The sequence below is a fragment of the Lytechinus variegatus genome, chromosome 8 (assembly GCF_018143015.1).
Source record: "Lytechinus variegatus isolate NC3 chromosome 8, Lvar_3.0, whole genome shotgun sequence".
In the NCBI taxonomy this organism is placed as follows: domain Eukaryota; kingdom Metazoa; phylum Echinodermata; class Echinoidea; order Temnopleuroida; family Toxopneustidae; genus Lytechinus; species Lytechinus variegatus.
This window is the reverse complement of record NC_054747.1, coordinates 20,970,717-20,990,165: the sequence shown is the minus strand read 5'-3', so window position 1 is coordinate 20,990,165 and position 19,449 is coordinate 20,970,717. Positions and strand designations below refer to the sequence as shown.

The window sequence follows — 19,449 nt, the reverse complement described above, 5'->3', positions numbered from 1 at the left end:
AAACAAATTTTTAAACAGATACAGTACAGTTTTGTTGGACTTCTCCCGGGACTTCTACCGCACTGGTTTGCTCGAGCGTGCAATATCAATTTTCGTTGTGCACCTTTTGCACTGCCGTGCAGTGCACCAAAAAAGTTAGATGTCATGTGACGCGTATTGGCCAAACACGATGCTTAAAAATACAGAGCTATTTTATAACATGGTTCATTGGTTTGACTCGGGTGCAGTTCAGTTGTTCTTGCTTGCTGCGCCAATCTCTCTTTGGGTCTCTCTCTCTTCACACTCTTCGTTCTTAGATGGTTCTGCTTGTCAAGTATTTGGAACCTTTCAAGGTTTCTTAAAAGTTCTAAATTATATCAACAGTCGATATTTTTTAATATTATTAGGTTTTCATATCCATTTATGGTTCTTAAGCATGCACGTAAAGGCCTACAAACTTTTAGGGACCTTTTTTCTCGAGGGCTCCAAATACAAGATTAAAATGTTTCGAGTTCGCACCTATTTTATTCCTAAGAGTGCATATCGCGGGGAATTTATTTTAGCCATATCGGCAATTTCCCTCTTAGTCAAAGACATAGTCACTTCATATATATCCACCGACTCTCTGGGCTAGTGGATGAAGTTTGAGTGCAATCTTCGTGCACAACGCCTCCAAAACCCCCTTTTACCAGGCCCCTGTGAAAAAATGGAATACATAATGGCTACGGTTCTTGATTTATTTGGTAATTTTTAAACAAGTATTATGATCACAATCAAGCAAGAAAGGATTGCTTCGACGATGGCTCTGAACTAGATTGTTATCAGTATTCAATCTCTTAAATCCATGCTTTACCAAACAAAATAAAGTGCGAAAGAAAATGGGTCTGGTGAATTTCTGGAACGACAGATCCTTTGTGACATCAGCATGCAGGTACATAGAGAGCGAAATAGAAAGAGATAAGTTGAGAGGGGAAGAGAAATTGGGAGTGGGAAAGAGAGAATAAAACGAGGCATAAATAGAGGGTATGATTTGCATGTCATATTCATAATATTCCTGGTAAACAGAATAAAGAATAGAAACGTCTGGGCACAGTAGAATTTTGGAGGTGAGAACTGGATTGTTGACCGGGGACATAAAAAGGAACACCGGATCGTTAAGTTAAACAGGTTCACCACGCACGATTTTCTCTGAAATTAAAATGGGATTCAAATTCTAATATCTTGTTGCTTGGCATTCCATAAACTAGTTTAGCAAGGGGGCAATGTACCATTCCTTCCGGCATCCCCCCCCCCCCCCCGACCCCTCTCCTCCCTCCGTAGTGACCGGCGAAGAGTCAAACAAAACGAAATAAAAATATAGGAGAAATAATATAATTCGATGTAATTCCAAAATGACCATGCACTGCAAAAACCCCGGTGTTGATTTAACACCAGCCCGGAATCTATATATGTCCACACCAGAGAAGTGTTAAACAACACCGATTTTGGTATTAACACCAGATAGGTGTTTATACGACACCAATTAGTTTCAAAACAGCATCGGTTTGATTCCAAAATGGTGTTGATTCAATACTTTTCTGGTTTGGACATATTTAGATTCCGGGCTGGTGTTAAATCAACACCGGAGTTTTGCAGCGTGTTAGTTCGAAAGCAATTAAACCTCTGTAAACTTCATGTTTGGTAAAAAAAAAAGGAGTCTATTTTAAAAAGAAATTAAATCTAGCACGGAAGAAATAACAAAGTTAAACTAGAGAAGTACATACATGTACATTTTTTAGTCAAACATACTTGTCTTATCCGTAAATTGCACACATTTTGGGTGTTATAATGTTGGATTTCTATTATGTTTGCAATATACTTCGTGACATTATTTGCAAAAGGGAATAGAGAGAGAGAGAGGGAGACAGAGATTAGAATGGGTCGCACAAAGAAATATCCCGGAGTTTGATTATTACTGGAGCATGAACCTGAATACAAAGAAGAAATAATCAATTCAATTATTACGTTGCTTCAAAGAAATTGTCAGGGAAAATTAAGGATGATGAAGACACTGAAACCCTCGCACCTTCATCCCCAGAAAAAAACAACAACCGCTTTTGAACTTGAAGCAATTACTCGGTGTTCTCGAATCTCGGTATATTGAAGAGTTTAGTTGCAAAAGGGGTTAGGTCCACTTTGGACCATTCCGCGAAAAAACATGTTTTTTATTCTCATTTATTGCAATATTCTTACGAGAAACTAAATTGTCATGATGTACTACCCGATGATATGAACATAAAATTGGGTATAAAAGAAATTTACCTGTCTTCAATTTTTTTCTATATATTTTTTTTAATCATCATTGTGGACCTAACCCCTTTGCAAGTAAACTGAAATGAATCCAATTTCTTTTGATTAAAAAAAGTGATTTTTCTTTACCACTTTCATTCACGTTTTCATTTGAATTTAAAATTTTCTTTGGTATCATCAGAGTGACTAAAAATCTGGAGGTTTAGAGACAGAAAACAATAAAATTTATGAAAAATGGACCTAACCCATTTTGACAAATGAGTTCTTCAGAAGAGTTTGGTTGCAAAAGGGGCTAGGTCCACTCTAAAAAATCATTTTTTTTAATTCCCCATACTGCAATATTCTTATGCGAAACTGAAGTTTCATGATACCCTACCATGAGAACATAAAATTGGGTAAAAGAGAAATCTACCTCTCTTCATATTTTTAAAGATATTCTTTTCCCCAAAAAAATCTGTGTGGACCTGACCCCTTTTGAAACTAAACTAAAATGGACCTAACCTCTTTGAAAAAAAAACGATTTTTCTTTGCTATTTTAGTTCACTTTTTAATAGGAATTTCAATTTTTTGATAGGAATTTCAATCTTATAGAGCTACTAAAAATCTATTATATTGAGATATAAAAATCAAATTTCATGAAAAATAGACCTAATCCCTTTTTGCAAGTGAGCTCTTCGTATGTGTGGTATATCGTTCAAAGATGTGGTGATTTAAAAGCAGAAGAAAGAGTGATGCCGAAGAGGAAGAAGAAAAAGGAGAAGAAGAAGTAGAATAAGAAGAAGAAGGAGAAGAACAACAACAACAAAATTAAAGAAGAACATGAAGAGGAAGAAGAAGTAGAAAAGGGGAAGAAGAAGAAGAAGAAGAAGGAGAAGAAGAAAGAAAGAAAAGGGAAGAAGAAGAAGACAAAGAAGAAGAAAGAAAAAAGAAGAAGAAGAAAGAAAAAGAAGAAGGCAAAGAACAAGAAGTAGAAGAACAAGAAGAAGAAAAAGAAGTCCTACACCCACCACTCTCATATGCAGTTATATTCATTTCTAATTTAGTATCGACTTATTTGTGGTTGTGTCAATGTTGTTTGTATTTTTGACGATACCTTAATATTGGGCGTGTTTTGGGGTGCCAATTTCATTTCATTTCCGATATGCGGAAAATTACTTGCTAACTTCTCATCCATTTCGCCATGAAGAAATGACGAAGATAAGTTGACATTGTGATTGCTGATTTGGTTGTATAATAATAATTCATAAACAATGGTGACTTGTCGAGATGACCCCTGTGGATTCGTATGTATCATTATTACATACTGTGCAGTAATATATGCCGACTATGTCGTCGTAAATTGGTTGATAATCCCATCGAGTATGTCGTCAAGGTATGTGTGTAGCCCCATGCCTTGTAAATTATGTTAGCTGACCGTGAGGCGTTACGAAGTGTAGGCCGGCGCTAATGCAGTTTCGCACCGGCCGGTTACCAGCATACCTCATCACCAATATTTGTTCCCAAATGTCATGACAAGTCTCTCAGTCACATTTCGATGTCAATATATCCACCACTTTTCAAAATATCGTGATCGGGAATGGCTGTATTTCGGCTTCGATCTCAACGTCGTTGATCGACACGGCGTAGCCGTAGACATCGCTTCGCAGATCGCTTGGATTCACCGTGCAAATCATGCGAAAATGTGGCGAACAAACTGCCAGCATGCCGCATGCGAATATATGTTCGCATGATTTGGTTGCTAACTTCAGTTCATATCAACATTACGGTGCACGGTGAATCCAAGCGATCCGCGAAGCGATGTCGATCAACGACATTGAGATCGAAGCCGAAATACAGCCATTCCCGATCACAATATTTTGAAAAGTGGTGGATATATTGACATCGAAATGTGACTGAGAGACTTGTCATGACATTTGGTAACAAGTATTGGTGATTAGGTGTGCTGGTAATCGGCCGGTGCGAAACTGCATTAGCGCCGTGTAGGCCTACCGGTATTCCTTTAATATTTGGTTAATTCATGCATTCTTAATTATTCTGGTATGAACTAAAGATCATTTAAAGGGGTGGTCCAGGCTGAAAGTATTTATAGCTTAATAAATAGAGTAGGCCTAGAATTCGCTGAGCAAAATGATGAAATTTTCATCAAAATCGGACAACAAATAGCAAAGTTATCGAATTTTAAAGTTTAGTAATATTTTGTAAAAACGGTCATGAATATTCATTACGTGGGCTGATGATGTCACATCTCCACTTGTTCTTCTGTATTTTATTATATGAAATTAGGTTTATTCAAATTTTTTCCTCCAAGAACTAGAAAAATTGGATTGACAACTGATTTAGACTTAGTGCATTCCATTTTTTCATAGTTTTAATTGAAAAATGATTTAGTTTTATGTTATTATTACAAGCTTATTGTATCATTATACTGAATATGTCATATGGCGCTGGTCCAAAAATTGGGATTGTCCCAGAAAACAAGGATATCCTCATAAACCAAGACAAATCATGTCTTGATAAATTGAGACTGTCTTTTTTTATGGGGACGTTTTTTTTTCACTTCCCCCTACGGAACAAAGACAGCAATTACGGAAATTGAGAGTGCTAAAAATAGATTCAGTGACCTCAATTCCCCCCAGTTCACCGTCTATTTTTTATGACTTACCGTCTTCCAATAATCTTGTTTATGAAACCTGATATGTTTACATTGACTAGCACACTTGATTGGTGTTGGCACTTGACAGTTGAATGAACTTATTTCTTGTGTGAAGAAATCCTTATAAACTGAGACAGACCCTGTAAACTGGGACGATCCCAATTTTCTGACCAGCGCCTCTACTGATTAGATATTTATTGCTGCAATTATTTCATTACAAGGGAGACCTTTTATTCACACAAGTATGAAACATTGAAAAGAATGTGATTTTATGTAAATTGTAAAAACATAAGAAAATGGAAAGTTGGAGATGTGACATCATCAGCTCGCTTAATGAATATTCATGATGACTGTTTTCACAAAATATTGCTAAACTTTAAACTTCAATAACTTTATTATTTGTTATCTGAAATTGAAGAAATTTTCAGCGTTTTGCTCAGTGATTTCTACTCTGTGTATTAAGCTATAATACTTTCAGCCTGGACCACCCCTTTAACTGAATGAGGGAAAGCTGCAATCTCGATGAGTCTCGCACTCTAACGTTAATGTAACGCTGTATAATAACATCGCAATACGTGTGAGTGATGTAAGCCAGGGAGCTCCGGTATGAACTAAAGATCATTTAACTGAATGAGGGAAAGCTGCAATCATGTGCAAGGCCAAACCAAAAACGAATGATGAGTCTCGCATTCTAACGTTAATGTAACGTTAGTGTACTAACATCGCAATACGTGTGAGTGATGTAACTCAGGGAGCTCCGGTCTGCTTCACAGGCTGGAGCTCGCTGGGTTAACATCACTTGGGTTCGGCTCAGACTGAGAAGCAATTTTTGTTTTTCCAATTCAGTCAACATTTTTATTTCAATAATAACACAATTTCATTTGCAATTTCAATTTGTGTTAATATCTTGTTTATAATTAATATCTAGAAATAAAACCCACTTAGAGTCAGACTATCATTCATTCAATGAACAAGGTAAGAATGTAACCTTGTTTATTGAATGAATGCATGTAACCTTGTTCTCTTTTATGATTCCCTGATTAGGGAAAAAAGTTTGGCAATGTTTGGCTTATTTTGTTTTGGGGGACAAATGCTTGATTCTTTTTTAACACTCTCAGTTTCCATTAAAACTATTTATCATATAACTTTGTTCTTTAAGTAAATTGAAGTCTTTTATGTTTTTTCTAAATTAAAAATAGATCTAGAGATTCAAAAAGTACAATTTTTTGAAAATTTTACTTTCCACCAATAGAGGGCCTGCAAAAAAATTTTCCCAAAATTCAAGTTTTTGAGCCCACCGCTAAGTTGGCTCCTTCGTAAAGTCACGCCCTAAACATGGCGTTCATTAAATTTCTGACTAAATTTTCGTTTTTTAACAATATTTGTCAGGCTATTGGAAAATTACTTCAAATAATTTTTCTTTAATCAGTAGAGGTGCTGGTCAGAAAGCTTGGATCATCCCAGTTTACAGGGACTATGTCAGTTTTCAAATATCTCCAAATAAGAAATCTAGGAAAATTCATTCACCTATCTATCAGGTGCTGACACCAATCAAGTGCGCTAGTCAATGTAAACATATCTAACGGGTTTCATAAGAAGATGATTGGAAGCTGGCAATTCATGAAAGATAGATGGTGAACTGGAGGTCACTGAATCTATTTTTAGCACTCTAAATTCCTGTAAGGCGTAAATGTCATATAGGTCCTGCAGGGGAAAGTGAGATTTAAAAAAAACTCCCCATGAACAAGGACAGTCTCAATTCATCAAGACATGATTTGTCTTGGTTTATGAGTATATCCTTGTTTTCTGGGACAATACCAATTGTTGGACCAGCACCTCTTCTGTTCATTTATTTTAACCATTCAAATCAAACACAGATATAAACAAATGATATAGATCTAGCCAAGGCTTTTTTTAATGTAACTATTGCAGAATGTAATATACATCATGTGGTATGCATGTAGTTTGACATTTTCAGGTGATCTTAAAAAGACTTTAAAAACTTGTGCAATGATGGTAGTGTAGATCTATTTATGAGATTCTACTATTAAAATATAACATGAATTTCAGATTTTTTTAAATGTCAAGCATGTACTGAGATCAGTGATCATTTCTTTTAATGTTTACTACTATCTGCTCTTAAAGGACAAGTCCACCCCAACAAAAACTTGATTTGAATGAAGAGAGAAAAATTTAAGAAGCATAACACTGAAAATTTCATCAAATCGGATGTAAAATAAGAAAGTTATGACATTTTAAAGTTTCGCTCATTTCACAAAACAGTTATATGCACATCTCGGTCGGTATGCAAATGGAGAACTGATGACATCACTCACTCACTATTTCTTTTATATTTTATTATATGAAATATTTTGATTTTCTTGTCATTGTCATGTGAAATGAAGTTTCATTCCTCCCTGAACAGGTGGAATTCTATTATTTTAACATTTTGTGCTTCAGGCAAGGAGGTCCTAATCATCAAATTCGTAAAAATTGAAATATTGTATAATTCAAACAATAAAAAACAAAAGAAAAAGTGAGTGAGTGACATCATCGACTCTCTCATTTGGATGTAACTGGCTCGTTCATATAACTATTTTGTTAAAAATAAGCGAAACTTTGAAATGTCATAACTTTCTTATTTTACATCCGATTTTGATGAAATTTTCAGCATTGTGCTTGTCTGATTTTTCTCTATTGATTCAAATCAACATTTTTCTGAGGTGGACTTGACCTTTAATTTCCATTCCATTGATATTCAAATTCATAGTTAACCTTCAAAGTTGTATAGTGGAGGACTGGATTATGGACCTTAGTTTTGTTCTGAGGATTATGTTACTTTAACTGAATACTATGTCTTGCTCTAAATCTAAAAGAATTTCTTCTGCTTCGACCATGCAGATGAAGTCTGTGTGATTATGTAATAAAGAACGTTTTTCACATATCTACTCACCAATCAGATGAACCTTTTCAGTGATGCAGTTTGCCTCTTTCAATCCTGATGATTCTATTATTTCTTCTCTGAACTTCAGTTAGCTCTTTATCTGTCTTTCTCTTTCTCATCCGGTACAGAAAATTCCTTCCGCCTCGGTCTAAAATGGATTCAAGTTGTTGACCTCGAAATTAGCAATTGTGCAAATTACTTGTTTTGCATTCTCAAAAGTAATTCTACATTTTCTTCAACTCTGCCCTTTTGATCTTTCTTCCTACATGTACACAAAAATGTACAAATCGTACACAAGAAATAAAATTCCAAGTTAAAAAAAAACTCTTATTTTTTACTTTTAAAATAAAATTTCTTCATTCTTTCAATCTCCTTTTTCTTTTGTCCTACCAATTGCTTTCCTTCATTTTTCTTTTTTTTCAAATCTTTTTTATCAATTTTCCTGTTATCTTGGTTTTGTTCTTTGTCTAGCCTGTGGGGAGCCGTCCATGCCCTAATCTTCAACTGCATTGTTCTATGTTTAACTGTTGCACATCTCAGAGCAGTACTTTCAGACCCTGGTGAGTACATGTATGGACCCTCTTAAGAAAAATTGACACTGATACCTATGGCAGCCGTACGGTGAGTCGAAAACAGCCGTTTTATTCACATTTATTCAAACCACCTGTTATGTAACTGGTACAAAAAATGTGAAAACGACTGTTTTTTACTTGCCGTGGAGCAAATTTGACCAAGGTATTGTTCACATCCATAGCTGCATTATTCCAAGTTTAAAGAATAAGTGTGAATTAAGTATTAAGAATTCAGTATCAACCCTGTTTCTATTTCAGTTTTGAACAATTGACACAAAGTCCTGTACATGTGGTATTCAAAATTTTACAAAAAAATGAATATGGTAACTTTCATATGACAAGTTTTTTTTTAAGGACTCAACAGAGATACTGTACAAATTTTGATGTTTTTAGAAAGTCTATTCCAAAGTACGGGGCATGTATGAGCAAATCATAGGGTTAAGGTTAGGGTTTGGTTGTGTGGTCCAGTGGTTAGAGCATTGGACTCATAAACGCAAGGTTGTGAGTTTGAATCCAAACTCTGCCATTGTCTCCACTTTGATGGAAAGGCCCGAGAGTGAAATCTGTCATGTATAACTTCAGCCACTATGACTGATTAACCTAGACGTAAAGTCTTTCATAGGTATTTTGGTTATATACCAGCTTGGCGTTTACCAGCAAAATGCTGTCCTGCTGAGTTCCTACGGGAGTTACCACAAACAGAAACGAATGATCTTTCCCTTCATGTTTTTGAAACTTTTGGAACCATAAGCAAACCAGAGAGTTTGTTGCTAAAAGAATTGTTTTGAATTATTTTATCTGAAGCCCCCATCACACTTATTCGGAATCGGTAGGAATCAAGCAGAAGCTGGAATGAAAAAAATATTTTTAAAAACCTTGAAATTTTGAGGAGGAACATATGAATTCACCCAATTGGAGTTGAAATTCAGTAAATTGACCAGATGAAACATCATACACTAGTCAAAATGAACCGCAATGGAGTCAGATGGTGCATTCTAAATATTCTGACTGCATTCAAAATATTTTTGTCATTTCTTTTGGCCGTCCCAAAGGTTTTGGTCATGTTCAAAACATTTGAGGGGTATTTTCGCACGGTGTTCGAAGTAGATTTAATAATAATAATAATAATAGGCATTTATATAGCGCCATCTATCTAGAAATATTCTATTCCGAGGCGCGTTGTTATTATTATTACCCCGGCTTTAGCTCGAGCTGCCTCTCAGCGCTCATGCATTCAAGGAATTAATCCTGCCGGGTACCCATTTACCTCACCTGGGTCGAGTGCAGCACAATGTGGATAAATTTCTTGCTGAAGGAAATTACGCCATGGCTGGGATTCGAACCCACGACCTTTTGTTTCAAAGTCAGAAGACTTATCCACTAGGCCACAACGCTCCACGATTTAAATGACCAACGAGTGGTCGAATAATAGTCCTTTCATTCCGGCCAATTCTGCTTGATTCGGGATAAGTGTGATGGGGGCTTTAGTTAACCCTTCAAGTTATTCTTGCTGACAAAGTAGTGAATTATGATCTATTGCACCAGTTAAACCACTTACAAATCTAGTTCTAAGAACTTTGAATCTCTGTCTCTCGTTTTTATCAGCATTATTGTTGTTGTCTTCTCAACAGGAATTGTCCCGTTACCAACCACTGCCATAGATTTCTCAGATGTAAGAACAGGTCAAGCTCCAAAGTCAAGAGTTGACAGGGTGAGTGGCAAAAAGTGACACCAAAATACCCTACTTTCCATGCCACACTGGCGGACTTCGGTCAAGCGAGGCAGAGCAGTTTTATGTTTAATTTTCTTGGATAGATTAGGAAAGCCAATATTAATTTTTGCAGCCCAAACCATGGAATAGTTTGCTAGCACATCTATTTTTTTTCATCAAAAGAAACCTTTTTGCAAAATTTGAATTATTATTTCTTTTGAATTATTCTTCAAGAATTGTATGTAAAGCATATATATTAGTACTATTTGCTTTGCAGGGCTTCATTATTATTAGTTAATTACTTATCACGTGAGAAAATATTGGAGAAAAGTAAAGAATGTACAGTGTAAATTAAACTTTTTATGTACTACATTATGTTGTAGAAAAGAACATTGTGTTCCAAGCAGACTTTGTACTAACAAATTACCAGCCATGCTCAAGTTAGACACATTACAGCAAAGCCATTGATAAAGTCGTGTGTTAAAACAATGTGCACATCAAAACTGATGCCAAACATTTAGTCACACTTCGACTCTGTTTTAAATTAGCCCCCATATTAATTAATAAAAAGTCACACTTCAAAGCATCATACATTTGCATTGCCTTGTTCTTTTTTGTGTAATCTCTACCATGTAGGTATCTGGTCAGAGTTGGACTGTGTGTCAAAAGTGTGAGGCATATCGACCCCCGAGGGCGCACCATTGTCGGATCTGCAGACGATGCATTCGCAAGATGGATCACCATTGTCCATGGTAAATGGCTTTTTAAAAAGATTGTTTAACCCGTTGAAAACTGAATTCTATGATTCCAATAGACTTTGTACAGGGATCATCCGGTTCCAGTGGGCAAGAGGTTAAAGAGAAATTCTAGTAGTTGCAGTAAACACTGATTTCATGAGAAAGTCTGTAAAACCAGGCTTAATTGTCAGTATATCATCGAGGATCTAGATCTGGTACCGTTACATAAACTGAACTTTGTGAAATCTTGAAATCTACGCTAAAAAATGTTCACACTGAAGATCACCAACACAGATAGGTACACGTGGGACAGTGTATTATTATTGCTGGAATAAAGACCCGACAGAAGTGACCGAATCCGCGCTCATTTTGTTTATTTCTCAGCAATTACACAATTTCTTCCAGAATCGTTTGGCACATATTTTTTATTCATACAAACAGACACTTGGGTGGTCATTATATTAGATTAAGTAAAAATTCATTTTTAGATCATTACCAATACTGGAATTTATCTTTAAGATCATTGTCCAAAAGTCAATCTAGAGGCTTTATAGCAGAGTTGCTAATTTTCCGGATTTTTCCGGAATTCCGGATTTTTTCCTTTGCTGAAAAATATTCCGGGAAAAAAAATCGATTGTCAAAGTGAAATCCGTAAAAATTTCCCCTCCAAATCTTGTCACGGAGTTCGCTATGGAGAGCGCAATTTCAATTTTGGATGGCCAATTTGCGCAGACGGAAAATTATTAGCGTTGTGCGCAGCATGAAGTTTAGCTGGTACTGTACTTGCACGGTACGCGCGAGCAATACATTGTAGCAGTTGCAAACGCCGCCCTATACCCTGCAGGGATACGGGTGTCAGCGCTATCCCAGTCGGGCGATCGCCCGGTAGAACCGCTCGAAGCACGGCCCGGTGTGGCTGCAATTGCCTGCTGCTGCGTGAGTGATTGGTTGTCTGCCGCGGGATTTCAGCTGAAAACCTATTTGCTACCATGAAATATGTGTTCTCTGGTGCGTATTCATCAATTCATAAGTGTGAACTATCCATCATTTTGATAGAAATTGTGATTTATGGATTTTCAATAGTATAGGATTGTCTTGTTGATGAGTACAGTGAGTGAAAAAGGGCACCCCAGCTGCTACATACACCCGTCCCGAGTCGCACCCATTGGCCGTAGCATATTAACCCGCAGCAGGTTAACCCGTACCGTAATGAGTACGGGTTACATGATTTTTTTTTTTTTGAGCACCTTTCTTGCCTATGATATGAAGTTTATTATGTCATTAATTATTTGTTATGTACTACTGTAGATTAATGATTTCAGCCCTCTAAAGAATAAGAAAACGTTCCAGCTTCAGGGGGCTTCGCCCTTGACCCCGCCAGGGGCCCTAGGCGGGCCCCTTGACCCCCGGCCTGGGTTTTCAGGATTTTTTTGAGCTATCAGTTAGCATCTCTGTTTATAGGGTCTTGTAGTGCTTCTATGAAAATATAACTTGTTCCTTCAGCAAGAAATTTATCCACACTTGTGCTGCACTCGACCTAGGTGTGGTGAATGGGTACCCAGCAGGATTATATCCTTGAATGCACTGAGTGCCAGTGATGGTAGCTCGAGCTAAAGCCGGGGTAATAATAGCAGCGCTTTGTATCCTCAGGCAAAAAGCACTTTATAAAGCGCTTTTATAATAAAGTGCTTTTTATAAATCCAGTTATTATTTTCTCTTTCAATTTTCCTCATTCTGTATTTCCTGCTCAATTGGTTTGATTTTTAAAAAAATTATCTTCTTTATTTTACTGATTTGTTGATTATTCTGTATTGATCAGCATACCTTTTAGGACAAGAATAAAATAATGGTAAAAATAAAAAACGTGAATTGAATTACATCCAAGACTCTGCAAAATACATATAAACAGAAATTGGGCACATTTTGGTATTTGTCTATCACCAGCTTTAGTCACATGCACACCATGTTTCAATATGCCGTCCTGGAACTCCCTTTCAGTTTGTTTTCTCTTTGTTTCTTTTTTTTTTCTTTTTTTAGAATACAAAAAAATTTGTATTTAACGTTTACATTTAATTTTGCACCTAAATCTTATTTATTTCATAGGATCAACAACTGTGTTGGAGAATTCAATCAAAAGTACTTCATTCAATTCCTGTTTTATGTTGGTGAGTTTCATCCTTTATTTTTACCATTATTCTCCTCATCCTTTATTTTCAGCCCCTTTCCCTGTTTGTAAATAATTATTTTCTTGCTCCTGCATGTATTTCATTCACTGTTGTTCTCCTTTCATCCTGCCTCCAACTAGGGGCAAAGCCAGGATTTTCCAAAAAGGTGGGGGCATATGTTTGCAAAGCAAAAAAAAAGGGTGTCGATAAAAAATGAAGGTCATTTTGTCCCACTTCTTCACTTGTGCATGAATGACATATTCCCATTCAAATATTTGCTGTGGCTCTCAAGGGGGGGGGCACACTTGTGTATGAACTACATATTTACATTAAAAAATATTAACTATGACTCTTACTAGAAAGTTTATTTCCTTTTATTTTCTTTTTTTCTTTCAATTTATTTAGAATTATGGTGTTATCCAGTCATTGGCCCTTTAAGACATAAATTCAGTTCATTTTTTTTTGTTCCTTAAATTTGATTTTGAATAATAAATTCTAGTTTTATAATCAGAATTTTCATAATCACATTACTTTTGCATAATGTACTCCCATAAGCAAATATGTACTAGTGTAGATCAATGTATTTATAAACCATGTGGTTTATTTCCTTTCTTTGTAAAATCTCTAGGTATGGCATCATTATATTCCATTATTTTACTCATCATTGCATGGACGGGGGAATGCCCTTCATGTTCAAATATGGATGAAAAGAATGCAAGAATGTGAGTATCAATTTATATCCTTTTCCAATGTGATTTCAAGTACACCAGTCTATTTCCTAAAGAAACATGTGTATGTATAGCAGGGCTTTACTTATAAAAATCTCATGGCTACATACAGAATTTGCATTGGATTTGTACATGAAATCAGGTTTTTTAAGCAATTTTGGGTCTGACATGCATTTACAAAATGTCACGATCCACAAACCCCCTCGTTGTGAATTTGCATTGCGCGAGACTTGAAGGAAACATTAATGTTTTTTATGTTGTGAAACACCGCCGCACGATCTTTTCCCGTAACAGATTTATTGTGAAAAATGTTGAAGGGGGGGGGGGCAAAACAGCTGTGCTGGATAGGGTTTATATCAGTGAAATGATATTTAATTGGAGTTCATTAGCATAAAAGCTATCAAGGTTTGAAAAGAAAGTCATTAATCATTGTAATATACCTAAAAGCTTTGATTCAAGTACTTAGAGATTATCTTTATTATTTTAGTGTTGTACTTCTTCTTTTTATTTGACCAGAGCTCATTCAATAGTCCTGGTCGTTATATCACTTCTTTTTGGTTTGTTTGTTGCTGCCATCGGCTGTGACCAGGTAAGGATATTTCTCTCTGATATCACTCTTCTTTCTTGAATTTTCTTTTTCATAATTTTTTTTTCATTCCTGCTATCATTGCTACCACCGTAACTGTAGCCTGTGATGTGTGTTAACATGCCCCTCCCTGTTACATTATGGTTGAAAACAATCTTTCCTCTGATAGGATATTAAAGAGGAAGTCTACACTGAAGTAAAGTTTGTTGTAAAAATAGCAGAAAAAATAATGAAAAATATAGGTGAAGGTTTGAGGAAAATCCATTAAAGATTAAGAAAGTTATTAGAATTTCAAGTTTTTGATTCGTGACGTCATATGCGAGCAGCATTTCTCAGCAATTGCGCATTTTCTTCCAGAGCTATTTAGCACATATTTTTCTATTTATACATACTACCACTTTGGTGGTAATTTCATTGGATTCTGTTCTTTGAGATCATTGCCACAACCGGGGGCCGTTTCATAAAGCTGTTCGTATGTTAAGAGCGACTTTAAGAACAACTTGTGATCCTTTATTGTGGTAAATAGTGTGTTCATTGGTGATGGTTACGCGCGTAAGAAAGGTTCCCCTGTAGTTCTTAAAGTTGTTCTTAACTTACGAACAGCTTTATGAAACATCCACCTGGTGTTTCTTTGAATAATCCCTTTAATTGCATTGATAATTACAGATAAGCGCAATATTTGAGGATGAGACGTTAGTGGAGCAGGTTAAAAATAGAGGGCAGCAGAGAACTGCAACTCAACGGACCAGGATGGATTTACTCAGGGAAGTCTTTGGAAAAGGTAAGGTTTTGATATCATTTTTTAAGCCTGGCTCACGTCTCTGTGTTGTGAGCTTGTGAATAGTTCAGCTGTGTATTGCGAGAAGACACACAAACACACTCAAACGCATTGTGACATACTTACTTTACTTACATGTACTTACGTACATACTTACTTACTTACTTACTTACACTTACTTACTTACTTACTTACTTACTTACTTACTTACTTACTTACTTACTTACTTACTTACTTACTTACTTACTTACTTACTTACTTACTTACTTACTTACTTACTTACTTACTTACTTACTTACTTACTTACTTACTTACTTACTTACTTACTTACTTACTTACTTACTTACTTACTTACTTACTTACTTACTTACTTACTTACTTACTTACTTACTTACATACTTACCTACTTACTTACTTTACTTTACTTACTTACTTTAATTACATGTATGTACTTACTTTTTCGTATTCTGGTGACCCGGGTTCGATTCCCACTTGGTGCGCTAGTGCCCTTTGGTAAGGCATTAATCCTCAGTACCAGGTCTTTCGGAGAGGACCTTAAGCCGTCTGTCCTCTGGTTGCTTGCTTACAAGCATTCATGCTTTCTTAGCAGTCAGGTAAAAAAAAATCACCACCAACAATGCAATCAATACTTACTTACTTGGATTTACTTGAATGTTGAGATGTAAAGCAATATGTGCATGTTTTCATTATCTTTGGTAAGGTCTATAGTTCAGAGGATGACATATAAATTTAGGTAGGTAAAGCCAATATTGAGACTTGCATAAATTGGAGCATTGTTAGATAAAATTACTCAGCTAAATGATGAGCGAAATTGTTATTGTTATCAGTACTTCGCTTTTCCTGTTAGACCCAGAATGGTAATGATTGCTTTTTTTGTTTTTCTTCTTAAACGTTTTACAGATAAAGATATATTTCTGTAATTGCTTTTTTTTTGAGGGGGGGAGCTTGTCAGTTCCATTTAAATTGCCCCCCTCCCCCCCCCCCCCCCCCCCCCCGTTGTTAAATCCTTTATCTGTCTCCCTGGTCATATGACGTAGCCCTATTGCAATTTTTTTTCTTTACAGGTCCCATATGGTACTGGATCATCCCTTGCCGTTCTACTCAGTACAGACGATTCATCCCACCAAGCTTTAACGTGTAACGTCACCGTCCTATCATTGTCATCACTTTCTTTCATCATCGCCTGAGGAGTCATTCATGAAACATCTTGATAGCCACTTTCACTGACTAGCTTGCTTTCAGCCAATCAGGTGCAAGGATTTCAGTAGCTTTTAACAGTTGGTGAGAACCAATGACTACGGTGTTTGTTTCATGTAATGCTCTCCTTCATCATAATACATGATTCGTCTCAGTACTTGTGCTGCTTCAGATCCAGTGTGACAGAGGTCAGTGAGATGGATATATTTTGTGTGCAATGCCAGTGGGATATGATCGGATGAAGGAGGGAGCAGTCACATGGAGCACTTCTTCTCGTCCACCTGAGAGCTTAAACGGTTGTTGACCAGTCGAATTCCATACAAGTCAGTGGTTGAGAGTTGTACTTCACAAGTTGAGGGTTGTTCTTCATTTTTTTCATAGTCGTACGATGTCTGCCCAAGTTTTAATGACTTTCATTAAAGCTACCCAATTTCTTAAATCTTAGATTCTTAGGAAAGTTGTAATTTGGGAACTTATTGGAAGCACGTTGCGTCACAAACTCACACTTTGTGATAAGTACTATCTTGAATGAATGAATCTTGAATTATGAGAAATGGTTTCGTTAAAGTTGGGCTGCTTGGTCTTTAGCAGGTCTCCTGCTGTAAGGGCACTATGGTGCCTTGTCACTGCCAGAAGGAAGCAACTCTTGTTGAATGAGTTTCTTAGTAAATAATGAAAATGTGCATTTGCTTTTACTGGATATATACTGAGTTACTTGCTTTTTGAAATGTTTATATTTCAGAAATTAGGGGTTGTGTGACTCCAGTTCCTTTAGCATCATGTACAGCATACAGAAAATGGCCCAAATAATAAAAAATCTAGAATTGCTTTCTTTTGTCATAGGGCGACAGTATGAGTCTTTCCATGAAAGGGTTTCCGCATCCCCCATTGTCTTGTCTGTGGCGTGATTTGAAGATTGGTCATGAAAAGCCATTTCCAGTATTCCTGCATGATTGACAAGGCTCTGACATTGACAAGGTATCTAATCCTCTTTGATTGCTCCATTATCCAATCAAGGCCAAAAAGATTGTCCTTCAGGGCCTGGTAACATAAAACTTATACCTCAGTCACGTTTTCTCTATGGCGACCGTATGGCGAGTCAAAAATAGCCGTCATAACATTTTTTTTTGTAACAGCTACATAATAGGTGTTTTGAATAAAAATGAATAAAATGGCTGTTTTCGACTCGCCCTACGGCCGCCGTAGGGGAAATGTGGCTTAAGCATTAACGATTGACCGTGCGGCTAATTTTCATGATTGATCGTAGGCTACACAATAATCAATTAAATCTTAGAAATCAGCTTCAGGATCAATCGCTAAGCTTAATGTTGCAGGCTGCTGTTGTATGTTTTGAACTGACACACGTCAATGATGGAGCATTGTGGCCCAGTGGATTAGTCTTCTGACTTTGAAACAGAGGGTCGTGGCTTCAAATCCCAGCCACGACATAGTTTCCTTCAGCAAAAAATGTATCCACATTGTGCCGCACTCAACCCAGGTGAGGTGAATGGGTTCCTTGAAATGCCACCGCACTGTAAAAGGCTGTGGGGCTAAAACGAGGGTAACAATATCAAAGTCCTTTGGAGGCACATTGAGACGTTATTTATAATGTGTTATGCGCTATTCAAGAACTGACTATTATTATTATAATTATGATTGTTCAGGCACACAGCACTATAATACATCTTTCTCTGTCCAATGCTCTAGATATGTATTTTCTATCAAATGTTTTGAAACTAGTGTTGCATGTCGTGCTCTTGTTACTTGAATCAATGCGCTTTTTTATTGATTTTATCCGAAAATTGAATGAATTTGTGACTGATTTTTATTTTGATACGGGAAAACTTCCTTTTATGACCACCAGTATTGAAAGACTGCATCATCGAAACAGGGTGGGGCTTGTATATGAATTTGTTTGTAAATTTCACACAGCTTGGCCAGTCTTATAAAGAGTTGTGATTAATCCTATCAGCCTCAACTATATATGGAAAGCCATGGTTGCCATTAATTTTCCTACAGTAAATTTACACCATGTCCTTGTGTAAATAAAGAGGAGCCCACCGAATTGCAAAGACAACAATGAATGCATGAGTATCCATCATATCTAAAAAAACATTTTGAAAAAACATGTATTTTAGATGTTGATGTTGCTGGCTTTCCATAGCCCTGGTGATCTAATTGTTCAACAACATTCAAAATTAGACAAGGCTTATAGGAATTATGCACTTACAAATTGCACTCTCATTGCAATGTCACTCTGTATTCAACACCATATAGAAATCACAATTATCCTCTTTCAAAGTGTTTATAAACCTCATTTAATCACTTCGGTTTTCTTAGTATTTCACTTCTCATTCTCGCTTAATCCTAATATGTCCATGCTGTCTATTATGTATTCTGATAGTCTAAAAGTAATCAACCACCAAGACTCCCATTAGGAGCATTGGTGGAACATGTATTACGAAATGAAAGAATTTCATGCCCACAAACCCTGTGTGAAATCTGTGAATGCCACTATCCCTGCTATTTGGTATTTGTGTTTAGGATGTTTTGATGAGAAATTGGATTTGGCACTGTTTAGCCACTTCTTTTAAAGATTTGATGATGAAAGGGGATTTAAAGTCTTAAGTGGTGGAAGTAAAAGTGTATTGGTTAGACCTATATCTATTCTGGGGTAATCTACAGTGTGTTTCAGAAAAAAGATTATCCAAATCTAGAGGGTCGATATTCGGATCATACTTGTGCTGCACTCAACCCAGGTGAGGTGAATGGGTACCTGGCAGGAATTCATTCCTTGAAATGCGTGTGCGCTGTAATCATAATAATTACGGCAGCCAAGCTACAGCTGGGGTAATAATATCCAAGTCCTTTGGAAGCGCATAGAGACATTATTCATAATTGTGATATGCGCTATACAAGAACTGTTTTTTATTATTATTATTATTATTAGTCATCAGCTTTGTATTGATACCCTATTTGCACCATCTGTGCCACTCATGACTGAACTAATTGATGTTCAAGACAACAGGTGCAGGAACCACTTTTTCCAAGTTCTGGTAAAGTGGGTAAAATGTGCGCTTGATAGAATA

General features: G+C 36.4%; 1 protein-coding gene across 1 annotated transcript; it reads left to right on the top strand.

Annotated features, from left to right (window-relative positions):
- The first annotated feature begins 3,426 nt into the window (after positions 1–3,426).
- On the top strand, positions 3,427–17,372 carry LOC121420146 (palmitoyltransferase ZDHHC7-like). Its single transcript, XM_041614685.1, has 9 exons — positions 3,427–3,640; positions 8,337–8,425; positions 10,069–10,148; positions 10,785–10,900; positions 12,989–13,050; positions 13,679–13,772; positions 14,295–14,367; positions 15,031–15,145; positions 16,228–17,372. The coding sequence occupies exons 1-9, from the start codon at positions 3,519–3,521 to the stop codon at positions 16,302–16,304; spliced, it is 828 nt and encodes a 275-aa protein (XP_041470619.1). The 5' UTR covers positions 3,427–3,518; the 3' UTR covers positions 16,305–17,372.
- The last annotated feature ends 2,077 nt before the right edge of the window (positions 17,373–19,449 follow it).